The sequence below is a fragment of the Vidua macroura genome, chromosome 1 (genome assembly GCF_024509145.1).
Source record: "Vidua macroura isolate BioBank_ID:100142 chromosome 1, ASM2450914v1, whole genome shotgun sequence".
Classification (NCBI taxonomy): domain Eukaryota; kingdom Metazoa; phylum Chordata; class Aves; order Passeriformes; family Viduidae; genus Vidua; species Vidua macroura.
In genome coordinates this window covers 27,708,665-27,729,543 of record NC_071571.1, presented here as the reverse complement: position 1 = coordinate 27,729,543, position 20,879 = coordinate 27,708,665, and the positions used below count along the sequence as shown (strand labels likewise).

Sequence of the window (20,879 nt, the reverse complement as noted above, 5' to 3'; positions counted from 1 at the left end):
ATGCATTTCATTAGACCAGGTGGCTCAGAGCTCCATCCAACCTGGCCTTGAACACTTCCAGGGATGGGGCATCCACAGCTTCTCTGGGCAGCCACCCAAATCTTTGACCAGCTGGGCTTCAGTAAAAGAGAAGTGTCATTTTCAATATTAGTCTTGCCTTTTTGTCTAGAGGACTTTAAGATTTCTTGATGTGGCTGCTGAAAAGCGTTAATTTACAAGAATATTCAGACAATCATATTTCTTTTTTTTTCCCTTTGAAAGCATTGTAGTCCATATTTTAAATCACAGATAATTTTACGTAAAAGAGAAATAAATTAATAGTAAAGGGACATATAATAGCAAAAAAAAAAAAATCCATCATGTGCTGTAGGCAGTGTTTCATGTTACTAAAGTGTTAAGATACCCATTCTAGTCCAACTAAAAATAGCAAAATTCTAATTTGCTTACATCTGAGATTAATATTTCACTGCATTTATCTTTGTTCATTATTTGCATCCTGATCTTGCAGCTGATTCTTTTTGGAGGAAGTGGCTGGTTTGTATAGGAAGGTGATTTTACATCTATGGAAAGGAGCTGTAAGTTACTACCCCTAAGGCCTGCTGGTAAGGTTTTTGATTTGGCAGTATTTTACAGTACTTTTGCATAACATAAAGAACTGCATTGCATACAATTTAATAGGAAGCATCTATAGTGACAGGAAAAGTGGGCCTTAATTATTTAATGGATGGTTTTCAGTAATTCAGATTTGGGCGGAAACCAAACTGGTATTTGGAGGTAAAAATACCTCCAAAAACAAGGTGGTTTTTATTCATAAAGCTTGACAAGCTGAAATATATCAAAGTGACCTTTATCTCCACCTACAAAATTAACTATCCCAAATTTTTAATGGAAAAATAAGCCTATTAGATATTACGGTCTCCTAAACCTTCATGTCTGATTGTTAACAAGATCTGTTCAAACTTTAACACAGCTTCCTAATAATACATTTTAAAATTAAACTCCATGAGAATGGATCTTGGCTAGCTCATACCCTCGTGGAAGGTATTTTGATTTTAAACATAAGATGCATAAGGCTTGTTTTTATGTCTTGTTCTGCTGAAAAGCAGCCAATACATAATATTTTATTGAAAAGGGAGGGATAAATAACTGATTTTTTTTTTTTTTTTCTAATGTATAGTATATCCAACACAGTAGGTGGAGAAGGAATCTCATAAATCTTGGAAAAAGAGTTTTATGACATCAGGGATGTCATTTTAAGATTAGACAGAAATTAATATAGCCAACAACATGAGCATACCTGTATTTGTAAATATATACATGGAAATAATCTGTGCTCTCCAGAAAATACTTGGACACTCCCTACAGTTAATTTATCATGTTTACCTGTTGTAACTTGCTATGAAGTGAATTATGATCTCTCTGGGGCTGAGACTATTTTTCACTGTAAGTCTTCTTTGCACCTTGATCTTAATTAATGCCTGTAGGCACTTCTGCAAAACAGCTATTAAATAACAATCCAAGTGGATCAGCTCCTCCCATACACTTCATGCTGCTTTAGAAGTCAAACGAGCAGACTGGGCAGGTGTTATGGAGTAATGGTATCTAAATTAGTGGGAGTGTATAAGAGTTGACACATTCAGCCTCTGATAATTGAAGGTAAGGGTAAAGCAAGGCTCTGATTATCCTGTAGAAGTCTTGAATGAAGGAGGTGTACAGAAAGAACACCTTTCACACTTTTCAAGTGTGTAGCTAAATGGGAGGAGTGGGCTGTTCTTAGATGACAGCTGAAAACTTCAAGATACATGTAAGAGGAAACAATGGTGAAAGGCTCAAGCCACATGCAGAATTTTTAATGCAAAATAAGAAGGTGCCTAATTTCTGTGTTGGGGTAATTTCACATACTGATACTTTCCCCATTTCCTATCCAGTCTCTACAGATCTGAGTTCTTTCTGGCTCAGCATTCCTTAGCTTCTGAAAACAACTGCAGCTTCAGCTTCTATGGGCTAAAAACCTTCTCCCTTTTTCCTGTTTATACAGTGTACCAGTGTAAATTGTAATATATTACTTTCTACATAGGTTTCTTATATATATACTATAAATATTTTCCACATAGAAGAGGGCAGGGCCAGGGACAAATCACTGTGTTTCAAGAAAGAAGCAGTACCTGCATAACATGCAGCTTCTTCACTATGATAAAGTAGTTTGGGTGGTTTTTTTGTTGTTTTGTTTTGGTTTTTTTTTTTTTTTTGTTTTTTTTTGTTGTTTTTTTTTTTGTTTTTTTTTTTTTTGTTGGTGGTTTTTTTTTGTTTGTTTGTTTTGGTTTTGGTTTTGTTTGGTTTTTTTTTTTCTTTTTTTTTTTTTTTTTCTTTTAATTCCTTAATGGCCTGGGGATAATTTTGGTTCAGGGCAGTTTGAGGGGGCCAGGCTTCCAATGGTGCAATTATTAACTGCTTCTGAGAAACTTAGATAGTCCTTATTAGGGATATGGACCATGAAATTGGTTGAAGTGTTGCCAAGAAAGAATTGGCTTACAGTGGAAAGATAAGATTCTTGGAAATTTTAATATTACTACCCAGCAGAGACTTAGGTTACCTTTTAATACATATCACCTCCTTCACTGCAGGAGCTGTCTCACAGTGCCGAGATAATAAAAATGCAAAGGATCATCAAACATCTACTTGCAAGGTTGTGTGTATTCTTCACAATAAATCATCTTTCATATGGAAATAGCAATTCATGGAAATTAAATCTAGCAGTTCATGAGAGGTTCACTGTAGCAGGACATTAAATCAGAGCTTTCATTAGTGCTGGTCATTTTAAAGTTAAATTCCACTCAGGTAGGTATGACTGTTGTTATACAACCACATCTAGTGATGCAGCAGATGAGAAATTCCTTCCAAAGAAAAGATAGTGGGCTTGAATTTCCAGATATGCACAATATTCCTTTTGTTTTCATTAAATATCTTCATTCTGGAGAACAAGTAATGGCATTTATTATCCTATAATAGTTCAATAGCTAATCACCTTAGAGTCATTTTTCAATAGCACCACATATTGTGCGTAGCAAATTTGATTCAAATAAAATGAAAAATGAAACATCAGACAAATGATCCTGATGCCATGTACTCCAGATGCAGAGGGATATGGCCAGAACTAAAGAACAGTGGGAGCAAATATGAGCAAATGCTGAAGGAGGGATAGGAAGGAACCAGCTGCATCACAGAGCTGAATTAATTGTCAAACACAAAGGAATGAAGTCCTAAGAAGAATGGAATTATTGCAAGGACTATGCACTGTCAAACACAAGTAGCTGGCCTATAGCGATGGGATCCCAACCCCCCATCTTCATGAGAGAGGTGTGTTAGCAACCTCACACCACCAGTTATTGCTGCTCTGTGTGGAAATCAAGCAGATTTCTCAATGTGTATGAAAGAGAAAATCAGTTGCATTTCAGTACAATGACATGGCAGATCTAGGCTGGGGTAATATTTATTAATGTTTGTGTAATAGCAATAATGTTTATTATTACAGTAACCAGCTGTAGTTCGGTTGTACAGTCAAAAACTGAAGTTGCTTCTCTTCAACTATAGCCTAGATCTCAGAACTAAAAAAGTACTGCTTTGAATTGTTACACAGTTCTGAAAGTATTGCTTTGAGTTGTTACATGGTTCATAAAATATTACAGCAGTTTCACTATGAATTTTAAGAACCCCCTTGAATATGACCACTAAGAATGAAATAGCTGATGAATTGCAACACATGAGGTTTTGCTCTTAAGACTATCTCTTAAATTGATGTACAAAATGTTTTGCACAAAGAAGCCTTTAATCATATTTGCTATGTCTGCTGGATTCTTTTATGATAACTTACATGCTGCATGAATTACTTTCCTTTGATTATTAAAAAGTAGTTGGTGGTAGAAAATCTAATTTATTTCCTCACAATAAATAAGCTTAGAGCAGTAGGAGATGGAGTTGCTGTGTGTAGACCGGTTAATTAAACTTACTGTCATTTCATACATACCTTCACGTGAAGTCTAACATCTATGTTTTGCTACTTTCATTTTCATAAATAAACATAATACCACATAGCAGGCTAACAAACAAAGAGCCTCCTCTGATACTGACAGAGTTTGTTGCATCTTCAGTTCTATTTCAGATGTGTTAGCTGAAAGAAAGCTGTACTAACTCCTAAATGTTCTTAGTCACACTCAGCAAGTGTTGGCTCAGGGTAACTGAAGTTTTAACCTCTGCCTTCCAAGCTCCATGAAATTTGGTTGTTTCATCCTCTGATGGGATGGCTGTAATGGTGGTGACTCTATGTTTGTGGAACACAGGGAACAGCCTGACCACTTTGTGTACATGTAGTTGTATGAGAAATGCACCTTCTGTGATAGGGTGGGACAGCAGAAGTGTTGTCCCCAACAGCCTCTTTGCGTTGAGGACTTGTATCACAAAACTCTCAGCTGCACTTAGTGTTCATTTAATAGCAGAGTGTAATTAATAAGGGTTTAACATAGATCCCCTCTTCATATGATACAAAGTTTTCAGTCACAAAATCCAAACCTGGACATAGGACTTATTATGGGGTAGTTTTAAAGAGTAGAAAAAAGCTTTTTATTTTTTACAGCACCCCCTGGTTTCCACCCCTACTTCACTAAGAAGCTGGTGCTAGAAAAACCCCAGCAAATATGTTTATTTAATAAATGGACAGAATACCTCCTACTTTAATCCTTCATTATGTAAGGGAAGATTTCAGCATGAGCAATTCCAGTGTTCAATGTGTGATAATATACAGGAGCAAACTTTGGTTTGCATGTTTTCTTCAATGGCTGTATACTGATCAAAGACTTACATTCACCTCAGCAATAGGTTCTCCACCTCCTACCCCTAGTTTCTGACAGCGCTTTTGCTTTTATGGGGTTTTTTCCCCCTCTGGAACTAGTGACTTTAGTCACACTCTTTTGCTGAGAATGTAGTGCTAACTCAATGACTCAATGCTACATTGAAAATCTTGCCAATTAAGAGAATGGCTTCCAATATCTTTTTTATTCCCCAGTATTTTTTCCCCCAGAAAAGCTATGGGCACTTTAGGGTTGTTTTTGGAGTTGTTTTGTTTCGTTTGTTTGGTTTTTTTCTATGCCAGAGTAATTCTGAACAGTTTAAAATTCTATCAAGCTGAGATTTCAGTATCAGCTGCAATCTTCTCACATTGCTTCCTTTGAAAAGGGTTGCAGAGTTTTTAAATATAATGCTTTAATATGATGGGAGCAGCTTGCAAGCACAGTAAAAGTATTACAATTACAAATATAAGAACAGCATATTTTATTTTTCCCCTGTATAGACAGATTTAATATGTGAAGGTATTTTCCCAGCTCCAGAATAATAATGGAAATGTTGGTAGTATAACTACTGCTGTTTGAAATATTGCTAGCACAGAGTAACAATGAAGGAAAAAAAACCAGCTATTAAATATTTTTCTTTTCTAAAGAACTTTATAAATATTGTATAACTATTTAACATGTATAAAGCTGCTGACATTTGCTGGAATTGTGATAGATAGGAAAAAAACAAACAGACCTTGGACATCAGAACAAAGAAGGCTTTTCTTTGATAAATTTATATCTCAGTTGATTTACTGTAGTGGAAAAAAAAGTTACAAGTTCTGACTGAAGCTTCTGACTAAGTGTTTATAGGATGAAACATTAATTTAAGCCAGTTCTTTCCTAACAATCCATCTGCTTACAACAGTTACTTATTTCAAAGCTATGTTCTTCAGGTGCTGCATATATCCAAAATGAAGTACCAGGACAGGAAGAAGCACACAGCACTCAGTCCACAGAGTCAGAGTTAGCATATGGTTAATGAAATGCTTAAATGACAAATATAGTGCACTGAAACCTGCCATGAGAGCATTTCAAAGACAGTCAGAAAAGACAAAGCACTGAAGCTCCACTAATTTGCAGGGACTGGCCTGTTCTGTGGCTGGTTGGAGCAGGGAGCTTGTCCCTGTGTGGTGTGCACAGCTGGGTCTTGGATGTGTTCCCACCATTTTTGGCAACAACTGAGAGGTGATGCCCATCCAATATATAGGGTTTTCACTGTGAGAACGAGCAGGCTGTTGATCTGTAATAACTTTGTGTAAATCAAGTTAAGTGCACAACTTGAAGAGGAAATTCAGTTGCTCATCTCTCCTAAAAAGGCACAGCAGCAATAGAAACAGATTTCACAGAGATTGCACTGTATGGAAATAAAATTTTATGGGAGATATGCCTAAGCTCCTAGGAGGGCTGTGAAAAATCTAAAGTCTCTGCTTTAGTGTATAATAATGTAGGTAGTACAGTGATAATGTCATAGCTCCTTGAGCCTGGTGCTCAGAGGCAACAGCTAAGAGAAGTACCCACTGAGACAATGAAATGGACCCAAACAATTTGTTTGATGTTCTCCAACCGCTGTTTGGTAGTTTATCAGTGCTCCTATTAATAGGAGTTTGTGAGTGCTGCTTATAACTCCTGGTCACATACAGAACAAATAGTATGGAATATAACTACTCTCTGGCTTTCTGAAAGCATCTCTTTCTTAGATGAATGAAAAGAGAGACCTGCTGGCTCCCTAGATAGAGGGGAGGGGTTTATTTTTTTTTTAAAGAATGAGACTATTTATTATTAATTTTAGTCCGATAACTGAGCTCAAATATATGTAGTAATATCTTTAAAGAGGTAAGTAATTAACACTGTTTCTGAAGAAAAACAACGAATACATGCTTTAACAGATAAATTAACTTGGTCTTTTTAAACCACAGAAGAGTGGTAAAGCCTACTGAGCATCTGTGCAATACACTGGTCTCATTCTCTGCAGTGCTTGCTTCCCTTTCTACCAGACGTCTTTCCCAGGCACTTCATTTTAGCTCTATAGTTGTGAGGCATTTGTGAGTTTTCAAAAACTGTGTCACTGGCTGGATGTTTAACCTATCTTTTTAGTCAACAGGCATCTGAAGTGCACAGTGAAATACTTAATATGGCCCAGCAAAATAAAACAAAATTTTGCACTCAAAATTCTATATGACACAATTCTTTGCTTGCAAAGAAGGTCATATTTCTGAGTGGCTTTTCATTTGGAGACTTCCCAGGCACTAGGAGTTTGGAGCTAAGACTTACCCGTGTTTGCCCCTATTCCAACACAACAGCACTCCCAAGTGTAGTACGTGCAAACCCTGATAAAGCAGCTCCTACAGCTTTGCCAGCTGTGTGGCAACTGCATCCAGTCCCTGTGCGTGTTTGGATTTTCACCTATATATTAAATTTTGTTTTGAAGCAAGAGGGTGTTAAAAATCAACTTTCCAGGAGGGAATGGAAAGAGTAAATACTCCTTTGCTTTGATTTCTGGTATGAAAAGTAAACTTCAGTCAGCAGAATATGAATGAGAGCTAAGCATTCTAGACTGGATTTTTCTCAAGCCCAAACAGAGTTGTTTGGCTGCCAGTGATAAGAACTACAGAGATTCAGTGCCTCCAATGTATCTCTTTCCCCCCAGGGCCATGGATAGTTTCACCAGCTAGCCTGAAGTGTGGTGTGAAGGTTTCAGTCTCTTCCATTGAGAAATGATGGGGATCTTATACTTAAACACTGGATATTTGCTGCAGTTTCTAAAACTTAAGCCAAATTAAAAAAAATATATATAATTCTTCTTCTCAGTTACAATACATAAGAGTTTCAATGCGAAATCTGAGCCCATTACAGTGTTCTATATCAAAAGGAAAACCAGCCCTCATCCTATGGAGCTCCCAGGTTTGTATTTTTATGATTAGATGAAAAAGGGAAGAAGAAACAAACCAAAGAAAGGATGATGAAAGAATAAGGTTTCAGGGAAGACAAACACTGTGTGGGTGGGGAGGAGTAATTTCATCTCCTTGCTCAGCTGTAGTCTAGATTTTTAAAATCTTATCAGCTCACCATGTCTTCTTTTTAAGTTAACAGTAAATCTCAAAATTACTTCAGTGAATGCAAGATTAGGCCTACTGCTTGCTAAATGTTAAAAGCTAAGTCACTTGAAAATTGATTTGAAAGCTAATCATGGGGGTGCTAGGCAGAAAGCTTTCTTTCACTTCCTAGGTTTCAATTCTTGGAGGGAAACAACAGTAAACTCACTTTGAAGACCTTATAAAACCTGTCCCTGCAAAATCGTTTTTGCTTGCCTCTCCCAGGGAATATGATTCAAACAAACCACCTCATACATTCCAATTCCATAATATTGAAAAAGAGAAGACTTTCAGAGAATTTAGCACAGCTTCTGCCACTAGAATTGTAAACTCGCATAAAACCCTGCCAAAATACTAATTTTTAAATGGATACTTTTTTAAGCCTTTTGTTGACATCATAGCATTTTATCAGAATATAGCAAGCTTTAAACAAAGTAAGGAAGGCAAATAAACAAACTTGTGGAGGAACTGATTGTTTAGCTGAGATTTTAACTGTACTCCAGTGAATGGAGGCAATACTTCAAGAGGCGGTAGTTGAAGTGTTGCAAGGGTAAACTCTGCAGTTTTCATCTCTCTGAAGCCTTCCTCTTCACCTCTACCAGGACTGATCATAGAAGATTAAGAGTCCAGGCAGGACTCTAGAGAGCAGAAGCAGCAGTGGGATACTATGAACATAATCAATTTTTTTTCTAATTGAATTATTTTATTCAAGGCTTCTCTACCACTCGAAAAGAAAAACCAAACAAATAATACCTCCTTATGTAAGGAAAAAATAAGCATGGACATACTGTAAACAGAAAGACTCTATTTAAGGAAGTCTTCATGCTTGGAAGATTTTGTATTTCAGATAAATATATGATACATTCAGCACATGAGTAGATGCAACCCAAAACTGAATCTTCAGAGGAAGCATGAGAAAGCTTTAAAGAGGTTCTAAATGGTTATATCCCTTCCTCCAGGTTTACTGATGGAATGCCTCTGAAGCCATAGGTCATTCTGTGAAAGCCTGTTACTAAATCTGAGAGATTCTGCCTGCTGAGGGTCACTTTAAAAAACCCTGCCCTTCTGCTTAGGGACACCGATATCTGCACAGTCTTTCATCTCAGCACAACTGTAGATACAGGGATTTTCAAGTTGGCATCACTGCACTCCCTGCAAATCATTCATCTTTGAGTCCTTGCTGAGGATTGATTGAAGGCACAGTAGTCTGGCACATAAAGCATATATGTGTTTCTGTGTTTTTCAGACCTGTGGTTAAGTCAGACTTGAGATAAAACAATAGCCATCAGCAGTCACCACAGAGGCCCTAAGTCCAAGCTTTCACTGGGCCAGAGTGATGAAATTCTGTGAAACCAATAGTAGCGGCCAGCAGACATTTGTTGAAGAATGGGGACAACATTTAAATGCAAAACCAAAGCTTCAAAATGAAAAAGAAATTTGGTAATCTTCATCCCTCCATCTGTAGTCGGTGAGCACTTTTTGTTTCTCTCGGTTCATGCCCTTGACTGTGGACAGGACTCATCATGCTCAGTCTCTGGATTGAAGCCATGTCTGTTACCCAGTATAATTCCGTAATAATGAAAGAAAGATCCAGTACATTATCAGCACTCACAGTCCTTAAATCAACCACAAAACACCACTTGCCAGAAACAAAATGAGCTATACTGCAGAGAGGCCTCATGTTTTAACAACAGCAGCAAAAAAGTTTCAGGGCATGGGAGATCAGACAAGACGCCACCCCTTTTAAAAGCAAATCTTTTCATTCTTTAAGTTGAAGTAAAGAAGCACCTGAGGATTTTGCTATTTCTTTGTAAACGCGGCAGAGCCTTGTCTTTGCTTCATACTTACAATCCCTAGAGAAGTTGCTCCCAGTCTGGAGAGGAATTTTTATGAACCTGATGCAGATACACCCATATGCAGCTTTAATGGAGTGTCAAGGCTGAACAGGCGAGGGTGAGAGATCTATTTTAGCCTATATTGTGTTATAACATAAAAACTTTACTTCTCAGCTGAGCCTCGGCCCTTCCTCTGCTGCCCTAATGCCACAGCTGGAGGAACTGCAGCCGTTCTTCAGCAGGTCTCTGAGGCATTGCACTCATCTTGTCTAATCCTGCTCTAAGCAGGTCTGTGCAGTCTGCCACCAATAACCCGGGCAGCTGTCTGGATTATGAGCAGCACCTACAAGATGACAGTGTTGAGAAGTGACTTGACTAGGTCAAGCATTGTACGAACACACGGTAAGAGACAGAGCAGCTTAAATAAACAGGGAAAGGATTGAGGAAATCCTCATTTAATAGGCAGAGAATAGGACAGTGAATTCAGTGATTCACTTCACACAGGCAACAGAAAACACAGGTACCAGAATCCCTGTTTGCTACTTTGAATATAAGACAAATTTTCATCACCTTTCCTCACACAATCTTAAAAAAAGGTCACTTTGAGCTTTGGGAATTCACACATGGGATTATTTGGATGCTGAAGTGCATCTACAAATGCTAGGATGGGACAGTCTGGCAACAGAAGGCTGCCTGGGCCTATACAAAAAGAGAGTAGGGGATTGTTAGAGTGGGCTTCTTGCCTGTTCTTGATGGTAGGACATTCACTGCCACTTCTTACCTAAGTATAGTAGGAGAGTAGCTGCTTAGTGTTGGGAATCTTTGCAATCAGCAATCGTTCGTGCCATTAGAGATATCTGCAGCCCTCTCATCTGGTTAAATGGGGACTCTGATGTGCTGCAAGGCCCACTACAGGAAACCTGTGACCCTTCTGAGATGCCTCTGAAAATCTAAGCCTCGAGGAAAATCTGTAATCTTCCAATCAGTGGTCTGTTTTAATCACAATTGTTTCTGCAGCTGCTTGTTCTGTAGCAAGGGTATCAGGCAACAAAAAGCACGGTGAACTGTTGGACAAGTGATACTAAAATAATCTAATTGCATCCAGCCTTGATGTTAGTATTGCCAAATGCTGGGAAATCACCCTGAGTCACCTCTGTGATATCTGTTGAAGAGCAGCAAGGAGAACTGTGTCTTACAGCACTGTTAAGAGGCTTTTTTAAAGTAATCAAAGCATTGTTGCTGCATGCCCTCTGGGCCTTTCAGTGGGATACTGTTCAGATTGTTCCAGTCTCCCCTGCTTGCCTCCATGCAGCTAATTTTTGAGGCAATGATCTGCAGTCTAACAAACAATAAAAATCAATGCTTTCACTGGATGCTTTCATTTCACTGGATGCTTTCATTTCATGTGCACAGAGGCCCAAATTTCACTGCTGGCTGATTAAATGTGGTCATAAAATGTACAGTGTTGTGGTTCTCAGTACACTCTTAACAACCGTTTGAGGAGAGAACACTCACAGGGTGGAAATGTGAATGTGTTTAGGAAGAAGCCTGATACAGACTGTTTCACCTTCGACTTTCTCCCCTGGAATAACTCTGTCTGCTATTATTAAAAAAAAAAAATCAGCTTACATATTCTGTTCTGTAGGGACAATTTTTTTTCCTCTGAAATGCAAATATGCTTTAATATCAAGAATAAAATGACAAGCAGAGGGAGAAGGGCCAAAATAATCACCTGTTAATGTTATGCCATGGTGGGCCTTCCAGTTCCCATTGGTCAGCCCTTCTCCTTGCACCTTGGAAGCTTTAATTGAAGTGAGTGTAGTATATTCATTTTTAGCACAAGGTAATGGGATAATAGGAAGAGAAGGTAAAAGTAACTTTATGCCAGTCAAGAGAGGATGTAACTGGGCACTAAAGACATGTAGTAGATTAAAGATCTGATTGTGTTTTCAGAAGTTCCTTTGATTTTAGCATCAGAACTCCTTGCCGTAAGAAGGGAAAAGCGTACTATTTCTTTATCTAAAGACAAAATTACTGTCTTTAAAAAAGAAAATGCAAGGATTTGTAGAGTCAGCACAGCAAAGTATTATCTAGCTCTGATTTTATTAGGTAATAATTTTTTGGCTTATATACTTGCATTTGGCTCAATTAAGCCAGAAAAGCAGAACTTCAGTGAGATGCTACTGAAGCAGTTGTATCCTAAAGCAAAGTTTGAAGGTTTTTTCTGAAGCTTTCCTATAGAGAAGTCAACTCTGAAGAAGTATTTCAGTCCATTGAAAATAATAGCTTTGTTTTTTCTTAGCCATTTTTTTTCTTTTTAATTCTTTTACATTCAGTAAAAATGAAGACTACAAGATTACAAGATTCATAACAAGAAGTGTTCCTGTAGAACATTTCTAAAGATGTCTAAAGATGTCTGACAGCATCTCCTGCTATAGTCTAGTGAGCAAAACATTTTCTGTATGATTCCTCAGTTCTCCTGTGAGAGAGAGTACCATAAATCCTACTGTCTACCACCTCCCATCACCAGACTCACTGTGTGAGTCTGCACTGGCAAGAAATCAAACCATTCAATTGAATTTAGCTGCATTTAACATAATAATTTACAGCAGATCTAATTCTATATACCCCTATGGTCAAAATGGGTATTTAGAGCAATGATTCCAGAAGCTGACTCCTGTCCTGTGCACAATCTGTAGTTATACTCTATGGTATTTTATGTAATATAAATACTACATAGTACTATAATGTCCGGATAGTTCTAAGGATTCCTAACACCTTTCTGTTGCAATGAAACAAAGATGAAAAATGATGCTGTTTACAACCAATAGAACGTGAATGCTTTCTGTTTGGTAGTAGCATAATGAAACTCCTAAATCAGGGTCTAATTTTGCCACTGAAAGTAGAGTGAACATACTATTACTGTGTGATAATACTGGAAGACATAATTTATTCTTGACTGAACTTGACTGTATACAGATCTGCAAAATTTTTTCTATTATGAAAACAAGGCAGATAGTTTGATATGTGTATTCATAAAGTTAGGTGCTTAAATATTTTCTTGAAAACAGCTTAATCTTTAACATTTCCAAGCACTTAGTCCATCCTGTCTTGTCCTCCCTCATTCTCTTCTTCTTGAGGGAAATAAATACATCTTTGTGTGTACTGCACATATATTATGAAAAATAAACTTCCTCACTGGCAAGCAAACCCAAGAACAATGTTGCTAGCAGCTGTTGTGCTTAAAGCCCAATGGAGAACACTGTTCCCTTATGAGCTCTCAATGCCCTTCTCAACATCAGCAATCAACACACCAGAACAATGTATTACAAACTCAAAAGCCCAGGCCAGGAGACCACAAAAGCTCCTCTGTCTTGTGTGAGGGAACTGAAAAGAGGCTTTCACAGTGCTGGAGAATATGCTGGCAGACTGTGCCAGTTCAGAGCCCTCAGTGTCCCAGGAGATGTTTATGTACAAGAAGGACAAATCTTGTCTAATCCTTGGTTCAGAAGCTACTATAACTGTTATTTTTTAAAAATGAGAATAATCATATGTATATGTTGAACGTGACAATCAGATAATTACAGGCTGCTCAGTGGCTGAGGCATTGAAAAGGTCTTTGTGCTCCTTCCAGCAGGAGAAGGACATCGTATCTACTCTCACAAATAAGAAGCAAGATGTATCCTTTAAAAACAAACATAAACCTATTTCCTCCTATTTTATAAAGTAGTTATTTCTGTACTCAATAATTTTTGCAAGCAAAAAGTTATAAAACCAGAGAGTTAGATTAACAACAATGGTGTTTTTTCTTAAAGATGAAAGTAAAAACCTAATAACCACCCAGTTCTTTGATTTTCGTTTAGGTTTGTAATGGTCAAGTTGCTGAGAAGAATTAAGCTTTCATTGGGTAAAATGGCACCAAAGTCAAAACAAGTAACTTCTCACTGCACTGTCCATCTAAAAGGAAGGTACCTACTTAGGTTTTCAGGAAATCTTGATAGATGCCAGTGGAAGCACTGCCCTACAATATGTCAGAGAAAGGAAGATCAGTTTGGCATACAGAATACTGTTTTTTGTAACTTTATTTTGAATGAAATCACATTCAGATACAGCCCAGCTATATTAGCAGACATTTAAAGAAATGTTTAAAGCAAACTCCTATAATTAATCTCTTAGCTTCACAATTCTTTTGTCATTGATATTATGAGTTTAGGCTAAATTCACTCTTTTGCATTACCCTGATTTTAGATCCCGAGCATGTTAAAAAAATATAAAAACGTCTAAAATGTCACTTTCCAACCTAACTTACAAAAATAATAAAACTGCTGAAATGCTGTCATTAAAAAGCCACATCAGTATGATTTACAGCTGTACAAACTGTTGTTTAAAACAAGCATTACTGGATAAGTGATCAAAGGAGTGCAAAAGATATGAAGAAGTTTTCCCACTGCCCTTAAGTAGATTTTTTTTCTGGCTAAGTTACAAATAACAGCCACTTTGAAAATGTACTTTTAAAGTCACCAGAATAAAAAAAAAGCTCAAGTAAGTGTGCCTGAGAGAAAAGAGAAGGCTATATTCTATGGTGCATACTCACATTCCAAATTCCCAGTAATGCTACCAAAACCAGGGGTTTCCTTGCTTTTGACATGCTTGATATTTGTCTAACACCTGCACATAAAATTAGAAAGACATCCTGCACCTGACAAGGTGAACAGTCTGCATGCTGAAGAAGAACTGAGTACTGCTGAGTAAGGCAACTGAGGTGAAGTATGGCTTAAGAGCAATCTGGGTTAAGGCAGAGTATGTGTTTTCGAAGCTGTTACTTCTGCTTCCACTTCAAAGCACTAGTGCACTACAACGTGTTTAAGAGCTTTAGTTAAAAAGACCTGGTGGAGCTGGAGCTGGTTCAGAGATAAATTTAAAGGAATTCATTACAATACACTAGACAGTCCCTCAAAAAAACCTTTGTCAATTTCATATTCTGATGGTATTTAGTCTAAAGCTCCACACATATGTGTATTAACAGGGTAAACAAACATGTTAAGCACAGCCTTCTCCAAATATCCATCCATTATTTGCCCCCTGTGAGCCACAACTCCCACTGTGGATCAGACATTATCTGAAATTTTCAATGAATGTAGCAATACATGGGCCTAGTAATTAAATCAGATGTAGTCCTTTCCTTGCAATGGATAGTTTTATTCCTCTGTCAGGCCAAATTCAGCACAGTATTATCCTGACCTTAATCTAAAGGAATTTCTGTGGCATTAGTTTTGAAGTGAAGATGGAATTTGGTCCCTTTCAGCACATTAAAATAAATTGATCCACAGCTTCTCTTTAAAAGAATCAGAAGATTAAAGAAAATGTATTTCTTTCTTTTAAGATTAAAGATTGGTAGCACTTTCTGTATTTACTACTAGAAGAGGCCCCCTCACCCCATTTGGCCAGTTTACAATTATCATTTATCCTTTCCAGTGCTAAAATTTCTAGGTTATTCACAGAAATACATCAATTCTCAGGAAAGTGTAACAACAGACGCATCATATTGTTGCATAAGCTTATGCTTAAAAATACTAGAAAGTAGCTGGGCTCTGGTCATTCTTTGGCTTGAAGCTGGAGTTTCCTTGGAGAGATCAGTTCTTCCATTTGTTTGAGTCCCAAGCCAGGAACCAGCCTGTGAATGTGGGGGGTTCATGCCCTTGCTTCACAATTACAATGGGGGTTCCCTTATCTCTGCCAGAAGGATCTGTTTCAATATAGCGTTTGGCTAAAAACAGAGAGGAAATAAAACATGGAATGATTAGTTAATTCCTTTGGTATAAAAAATACATTAAAAGCCATTAAAAGAACACAGGGCTGCTATGATACAGTATTCAGTTAATTACTTCAAAGGCAATGAGATGTCAGGTAAAGGCTGATTTTTCTCAGCTGGCAGTGAAGGAATTTTCCATGAAGTTAAAACAGAGGGATTGCTTTTCTGAGCAGTTTGTTACCATACAGCTGGGTTTTGGCTCTTAAACAGAAGAAAGCATTTGCTGGTGCTATAAGGATGCACAAGCTTCGTTCCCATTTTGTCCATGTAAAAGCCAGCAAGTGTAATTTCCCTTGACATCTCAACATGACATCAATACATATGGAAACATAGCCAGGTAACCCCAGCTGCTCCAGGGAAGCACATGCAAGGGTTTTCAGCATGAACTTTGTCAGAATATATCAGCTATATTAAGTCACACCAGGGATGACACATGATTTTTCAAGGAGGTACATGCCACATAAGTTGTCTTGATTTGTTCTGTTTCTTCTCTAATTGGAATTTCCTCCTGCAAATTTAACTGAGTGAAGGATGGCACTATAAGGACTTGCTGGCAATCCTTTCTCTAGATACATTATTGAGGGTGCAGGTAAGTAGGGACCTCCTTTTAAATTCCTTCTCTCTTCAGTGCAGTTTCTTTTCATAGGGCTCTCCTACATATTATTTTAAAAGCTCTGTAGCCCAATAATGCTATCTTGATTAATTTTATCCTTCATAAACTTACAGAGTTTTAAAGCGTATTTAAAGCTAAAAATAGTCATTATCTGTATTAAATCCTAAAAAGCTCAGCAACACTTTGAGACACTGTAAACATAACTAGATTTCTTCTACATCATATTTTCCTCTTAGTTAAGTAATATTGATGCTACTTCACTCAGATATCTGCCAAATTGATCTGATTTACCTGATTTAACAGATTCCTGTCGCTCGGTTTCATTAGCGTCCTTCCCAATCCAGACGAAAACCTGCAAACAGAGGAAAGACATAACTCCTCTGGTGTTATGAGGATGTTGTGTACATGTGTTAAAGTACAAAATAGTGGATTCCTCTAGGAGAAACAATATATGCTATTAAAAGACATCAGAGCTACAGAGCTCTCACAAACCACAACTGATGTTTTTTTCTCCCTTGTGAGAAAGTATAGTTATGCCCTCTAAAATTTCACTGCTCTCTATGACACTGGAAGGCCAGACCTTTATTCAGTCTGATGAAAGGATCTCTAATTACCTTTTCCATAGGTATCTTTTACACTTTTACAAGGAAATTGCTCTTTGGGTGCAGGTAGTAATACTGTCTCTGGTTTGAACTCTGTGTACACATCAACATTTGTACCCTGTGACATGTGCTACCCTGGGTGACTGCTAGATAGCCAATTGAAAAACACAAAAACTAGAGCCTTGATCTGCAATTCCCCACACCCCTTTCTCTTTCTCTCCAGGATTTGCTTGGAAACCAACGACATGTCCCAAGACTTCTTATCTGAGTTCGTATGTCCCAACTACTTTCCATCCAGCTCTTCCCCACCATCCCCCCATCACTCCTTTTCATATGAACCATGGACATTCCCTCTTATTTCCAAAAACCTCAGGCTTTTGTTCCTTAAGGGTTAGGCTGAAGAAGATTCTCCAAGAGGAGAGGAAGGGTAGAGAGAATGTATTTCTATGAGAAACAGATGTGTTCTCTAAATCTGCAGTGAGTTTGCCTGTCATTCAAAAACCTCTCTACATTTTCAGTTTTCAGTGAACTGGGCAATGATGGAGATTATTTCTGTCACACTCCATTCATTTTCTAGTATGAAGAAATTTTTGTAAGGGTCTATCTAGTGTTGGTCCCTTTCCCTACTAGGACTTTTTGTAGGTGGCTCCTGCTACAAGGATTTAGTGGATTCTAAATACATTTAATGAAATTGTGTTTTTTAATTAATACATTTTTGTGATGAAGTCAAGAACACTATTGAGAACCTTTCCAGAACACTGCTGGGGCTTATACTCTTGCACCCTCCATTGTTTTGAATAGAAGTGCCTGCTGTGGTCTCAGATGCTTAGAAATTCAATGCCATGTATGAACACCAGTACATCATATAGCTCAAAAAGTGTAGCTCCTTTTGGTATAATTTAAAGGAAACAAACCAACTTCTATTCTGTCAAGGTGATTGTTCCTCCCATCTTACGAACTAAGTGATTAAGAATAAATTATCCTTGTTATCACAAAAAGCAGTGATACACAGCTCACCTGCTCCCAAACATCCAGCAACATGACATCATCTTCAGCCAAATCATCCTGAGTGAATTCTCCTGGGACCTCTTCAATCTAGAAAGGATAATATGTTTTGAGGGCTTTTTTTTTTTGTTTGTTTTTAATGATTCATCAAGGCATACAATTTTGCAAATACCTAACCTATTTTAATAATGTTAAGACCAGAGGCTGATGAAGTTCTTTTGGCTCCTAAAGGATCAAACCCTAAACTGATTTGCTGAATGCATTAAGGGTGTTTCTCTGAAACAAAACAAATCACATAATGGCATGTCCTGTAAAATCAGCTCTCAGTTTTTCAGAATTGGTAAGATATCCTCAGGAGAGGCAAAGATCTACATTATAATTGTTGACTATTGTTAAGTTGGGACTGAGGTCTACCAGAAGAAGGAGACAGGGAAATTTGAACCTTGAGCCAACCAAGCTGATACATTCATGCAGCTTATGTTCATTAATTAGGAAAAGAAACTGCTTTGGTGTGCAGTGGGTGAGCTCAGAGATGAAATACGCACCCAACCAAGCTTCCCAGTCACTTGGCAATGGGACATTATAGTTGACTAAGCCATTGAGGATTAGTCCCCAAAGAAAAGGCAGACTGCTTACTTCTTCCAAGGACACGCAGAAAGATAGAAAGCAGTTCAATATTACTCTGTATGAGAAGGAGAGATAATACTGTAGCTAATGGTTCTTACTTTTAACGGATTTTCAAGGGTTTGAATATGTGTGGTCATGTAGGAGTGCCAAAGGGACAATAAGCAGATGGTGAAAAAGACATTCCTTTTCCCCACCCTGTGTTATGGTGGCCAGAAGGTCAGAGCGGTCTCACCTGCCTCTTCTGGGACCTCTAATGGTGGTGATTCAGTTACTGGAGAAAGGCTATAGGAAAGAGGTGATTTCACAGAATTTGGAGGGAATTTAAAATAAAAAGTAAATCCATAGCTCCCAGCAGACTACTGCAGAGAGTTTGGTTCCTATTACTGTATTTCCCAGAAGAATTTTAGAAGCTTGTTAGAAGAATACACTTTCTTATTCTCCTAAGATTTTGAAGTCCTTATTAAAGGATTCTGTTTGTTTTATCCCTCTCCAAATGACAGGGCTGTGCCTTAAGGAGACTGCCAGCTATGTCCCCTATCTAAAAATGAGTGTGCCCTTGCCAACTGGTGACACAGCATTGCCCTCCAGAATACGGTAAGTAATTAAGCCTGAATCACAGACTTAATACCCAGTGCATAGCTCTGGGCATTTCTGCCACGGAAGTAGGGCTTCCTACCTCCCTAAGCACAGGCCAATACCTTAAAGGCATAATTACATATCTTAAATCTCTATGGCAAATTTCAGACAGCTACGGATTTTTGGCAAGCAGCATTTATTTTCCTCACCACCACTGTCAAACACGTAAGGGGCAAGGCACTAACTTCCTCTTTCTCAGCAAATTGATAGCAATCTGGTGATGCTCTGCAAGAATTAAATTGCTTTTGACTGGGCAAATACCTCATCTTTTTGCATCTGCAAGCCTCTGTTTCCAGGATAGAGCAGGCTCTGGATGCAAACTTCTGCAGTATTAATTACTCTGTTCATCCATCACATTTTGATAGTTTAAAGCATCAAATGTTCACTCTCTAGTTCTTGCTAAGCCTGGCTAACTAAGCCAGATCCCAAAATTCATTTAATGACCACTGATTTCCAAGTCAAAACATACCAGAAACTATATAATTAAACAAAGTATCCATAATATACTCACAATAAATCTGCCTGTTTTATTAGAACAGCCATATAAGCGAGGGGGATGATCTTCAGCCTTTGTCAAGAGTTGTGATGAAGTCTGGTATTTTTTTTTTCCTCCAAGTGCTTTCCAGAATTCCTCTAAAATACATAATATATAATTTATCCACCAGCTGATTTAACATTTGATGTTTTAGCTTGTTAGATAGTGTTTCAGAAATCCCCAATCTCTTTGCTGTCTCAAAGATGAATGCCTTAATGCCTTTTCTTACACTACTTCCTGCAGTTTGTCAAAATACCAATATCAGTTGCATACCTAGGAAGAATCACAGAATTACAGGATGGCATGAGTTGGAAGGGACCTTAAAAATCATCTAGTTCCAATGCCCCTGCCATGGGCGGGGACATTTTTCAGTATATCAGGTTGCACAGAGCTCCATCCAACCCCTCCTTAAACACTTCCACGGATGAGGCATCCACCACTTCTCTGGGCAACCTGTTCCAGTGCCTCACCACCCTCACAGTAAAGATTTTTTTCCCCAATATCTAATCTAAACCTACTGTCTCCATGCAGTGCTGTGTATTCTCAGCTGTCCATTAGCAGCCATGTGGCCTCATACGAACCTGGTTCCTGGCCTTCATTAATCTTAGCAGTCTGGCATTTGAGAACAGTGGCAATGTATTGAGCTCCTTGTTCCTCTTCTTTACTTGCTCCTTTTCCTACCCACGCGTAGCCAGAGTTGTTTGGCAGTTTCAGAACAAAGACATCATTAGAGTTTAGTGACACTGCATCAACATCAACCTAGATAAGAAAAGAAATTGTTTTATTCTTCAAATCTTCAAATAAAATAATTACTATTTTGCATGTTTATATAAAATGTTAATTTGCTATGCTTTTGGTCTTCAGTTCTTCCCTAGCTTTATTTTGATACAAATTAGAGAAGGATTTAAGACAGAGAACTGACTTGCAGGGCAAAACTTAGGTTTGCAATAGGAAAGACCATCTCATAGGAGTTGCTGATTTCTTGTCTATTCTTTGTCAACTGACTGTCCACTGTGTGTATTCTTACAGTTCCTCTGAATGATGCAGACTGATTCCAGCCAGCTACAGCATATTCTCCTTGGTTTATTGGATGGGTTCATCAAATAGAACAGTGCATTGGATTTGGAGTTCTGTGTTCCTACCAGATATGACTACCCAACAAGATTAGTCAGAGAAGCTCATGGAAGCTCTCTCATGTCTTACTGGGAATGGCTGCTTTACTTAGCAAGTGACCTT

At 38.0% G+C, this 20,879-nt stretch overlaps 1 protein-coding gene and 1 long non-coding RNA gene across 3 annotated transcripts in view; one reads left to right on the top strand and one right to left on the bottom strand.

The window, feature by feature from the left end:
* Nucleotides 1–514: 514 nt before the first annotated feature.
* Nucleotides 515–20,871, top strand: LOC128808372 (uncharacterized). The gene is made up of 3 exons (XR_008437450.1): nt 515–602; nt 18,973–19,066; nt 20,673–20,871. It is a non-coding gene; the product is annotated as an uncharacterized LOC128808372 (long non-coding RNA).
* The window catches only part of SCIN (scinderin), a 64,900-nt gene continuing 57,898 nt past the window's right edge, over nt 13,878–20,879 (bottom strand). For both annotated transcript variants that reach the window (XM_053979365.1, XM_053979355.1), the window contains 5 exons: nt 20,225–20,402; nt 19,620–19,741; nt 17,858–17,935; nt 16,530–16,590; nt 13,878–15,580 (listed from right to left, as the gene is read on the bottom strand). In XM_053979365.1, coding sequence (XP_053835340.1) covers nt 15,447–15,580; nt 16,530–16,590; nt 17,858–17,935; nt 19,620–19,741; nt 20,225–20,402 — 573 coding nt within the window. In that variant the 3' untranslated portion in view covers nt 13,878–15,446. The remainder of the gene's footprint in view (nt 15,581–16,529; nt 16,591–17,857; nt 17,936–19,619; nt 19,742–20,224; nt 20,403–20,879) is intronic.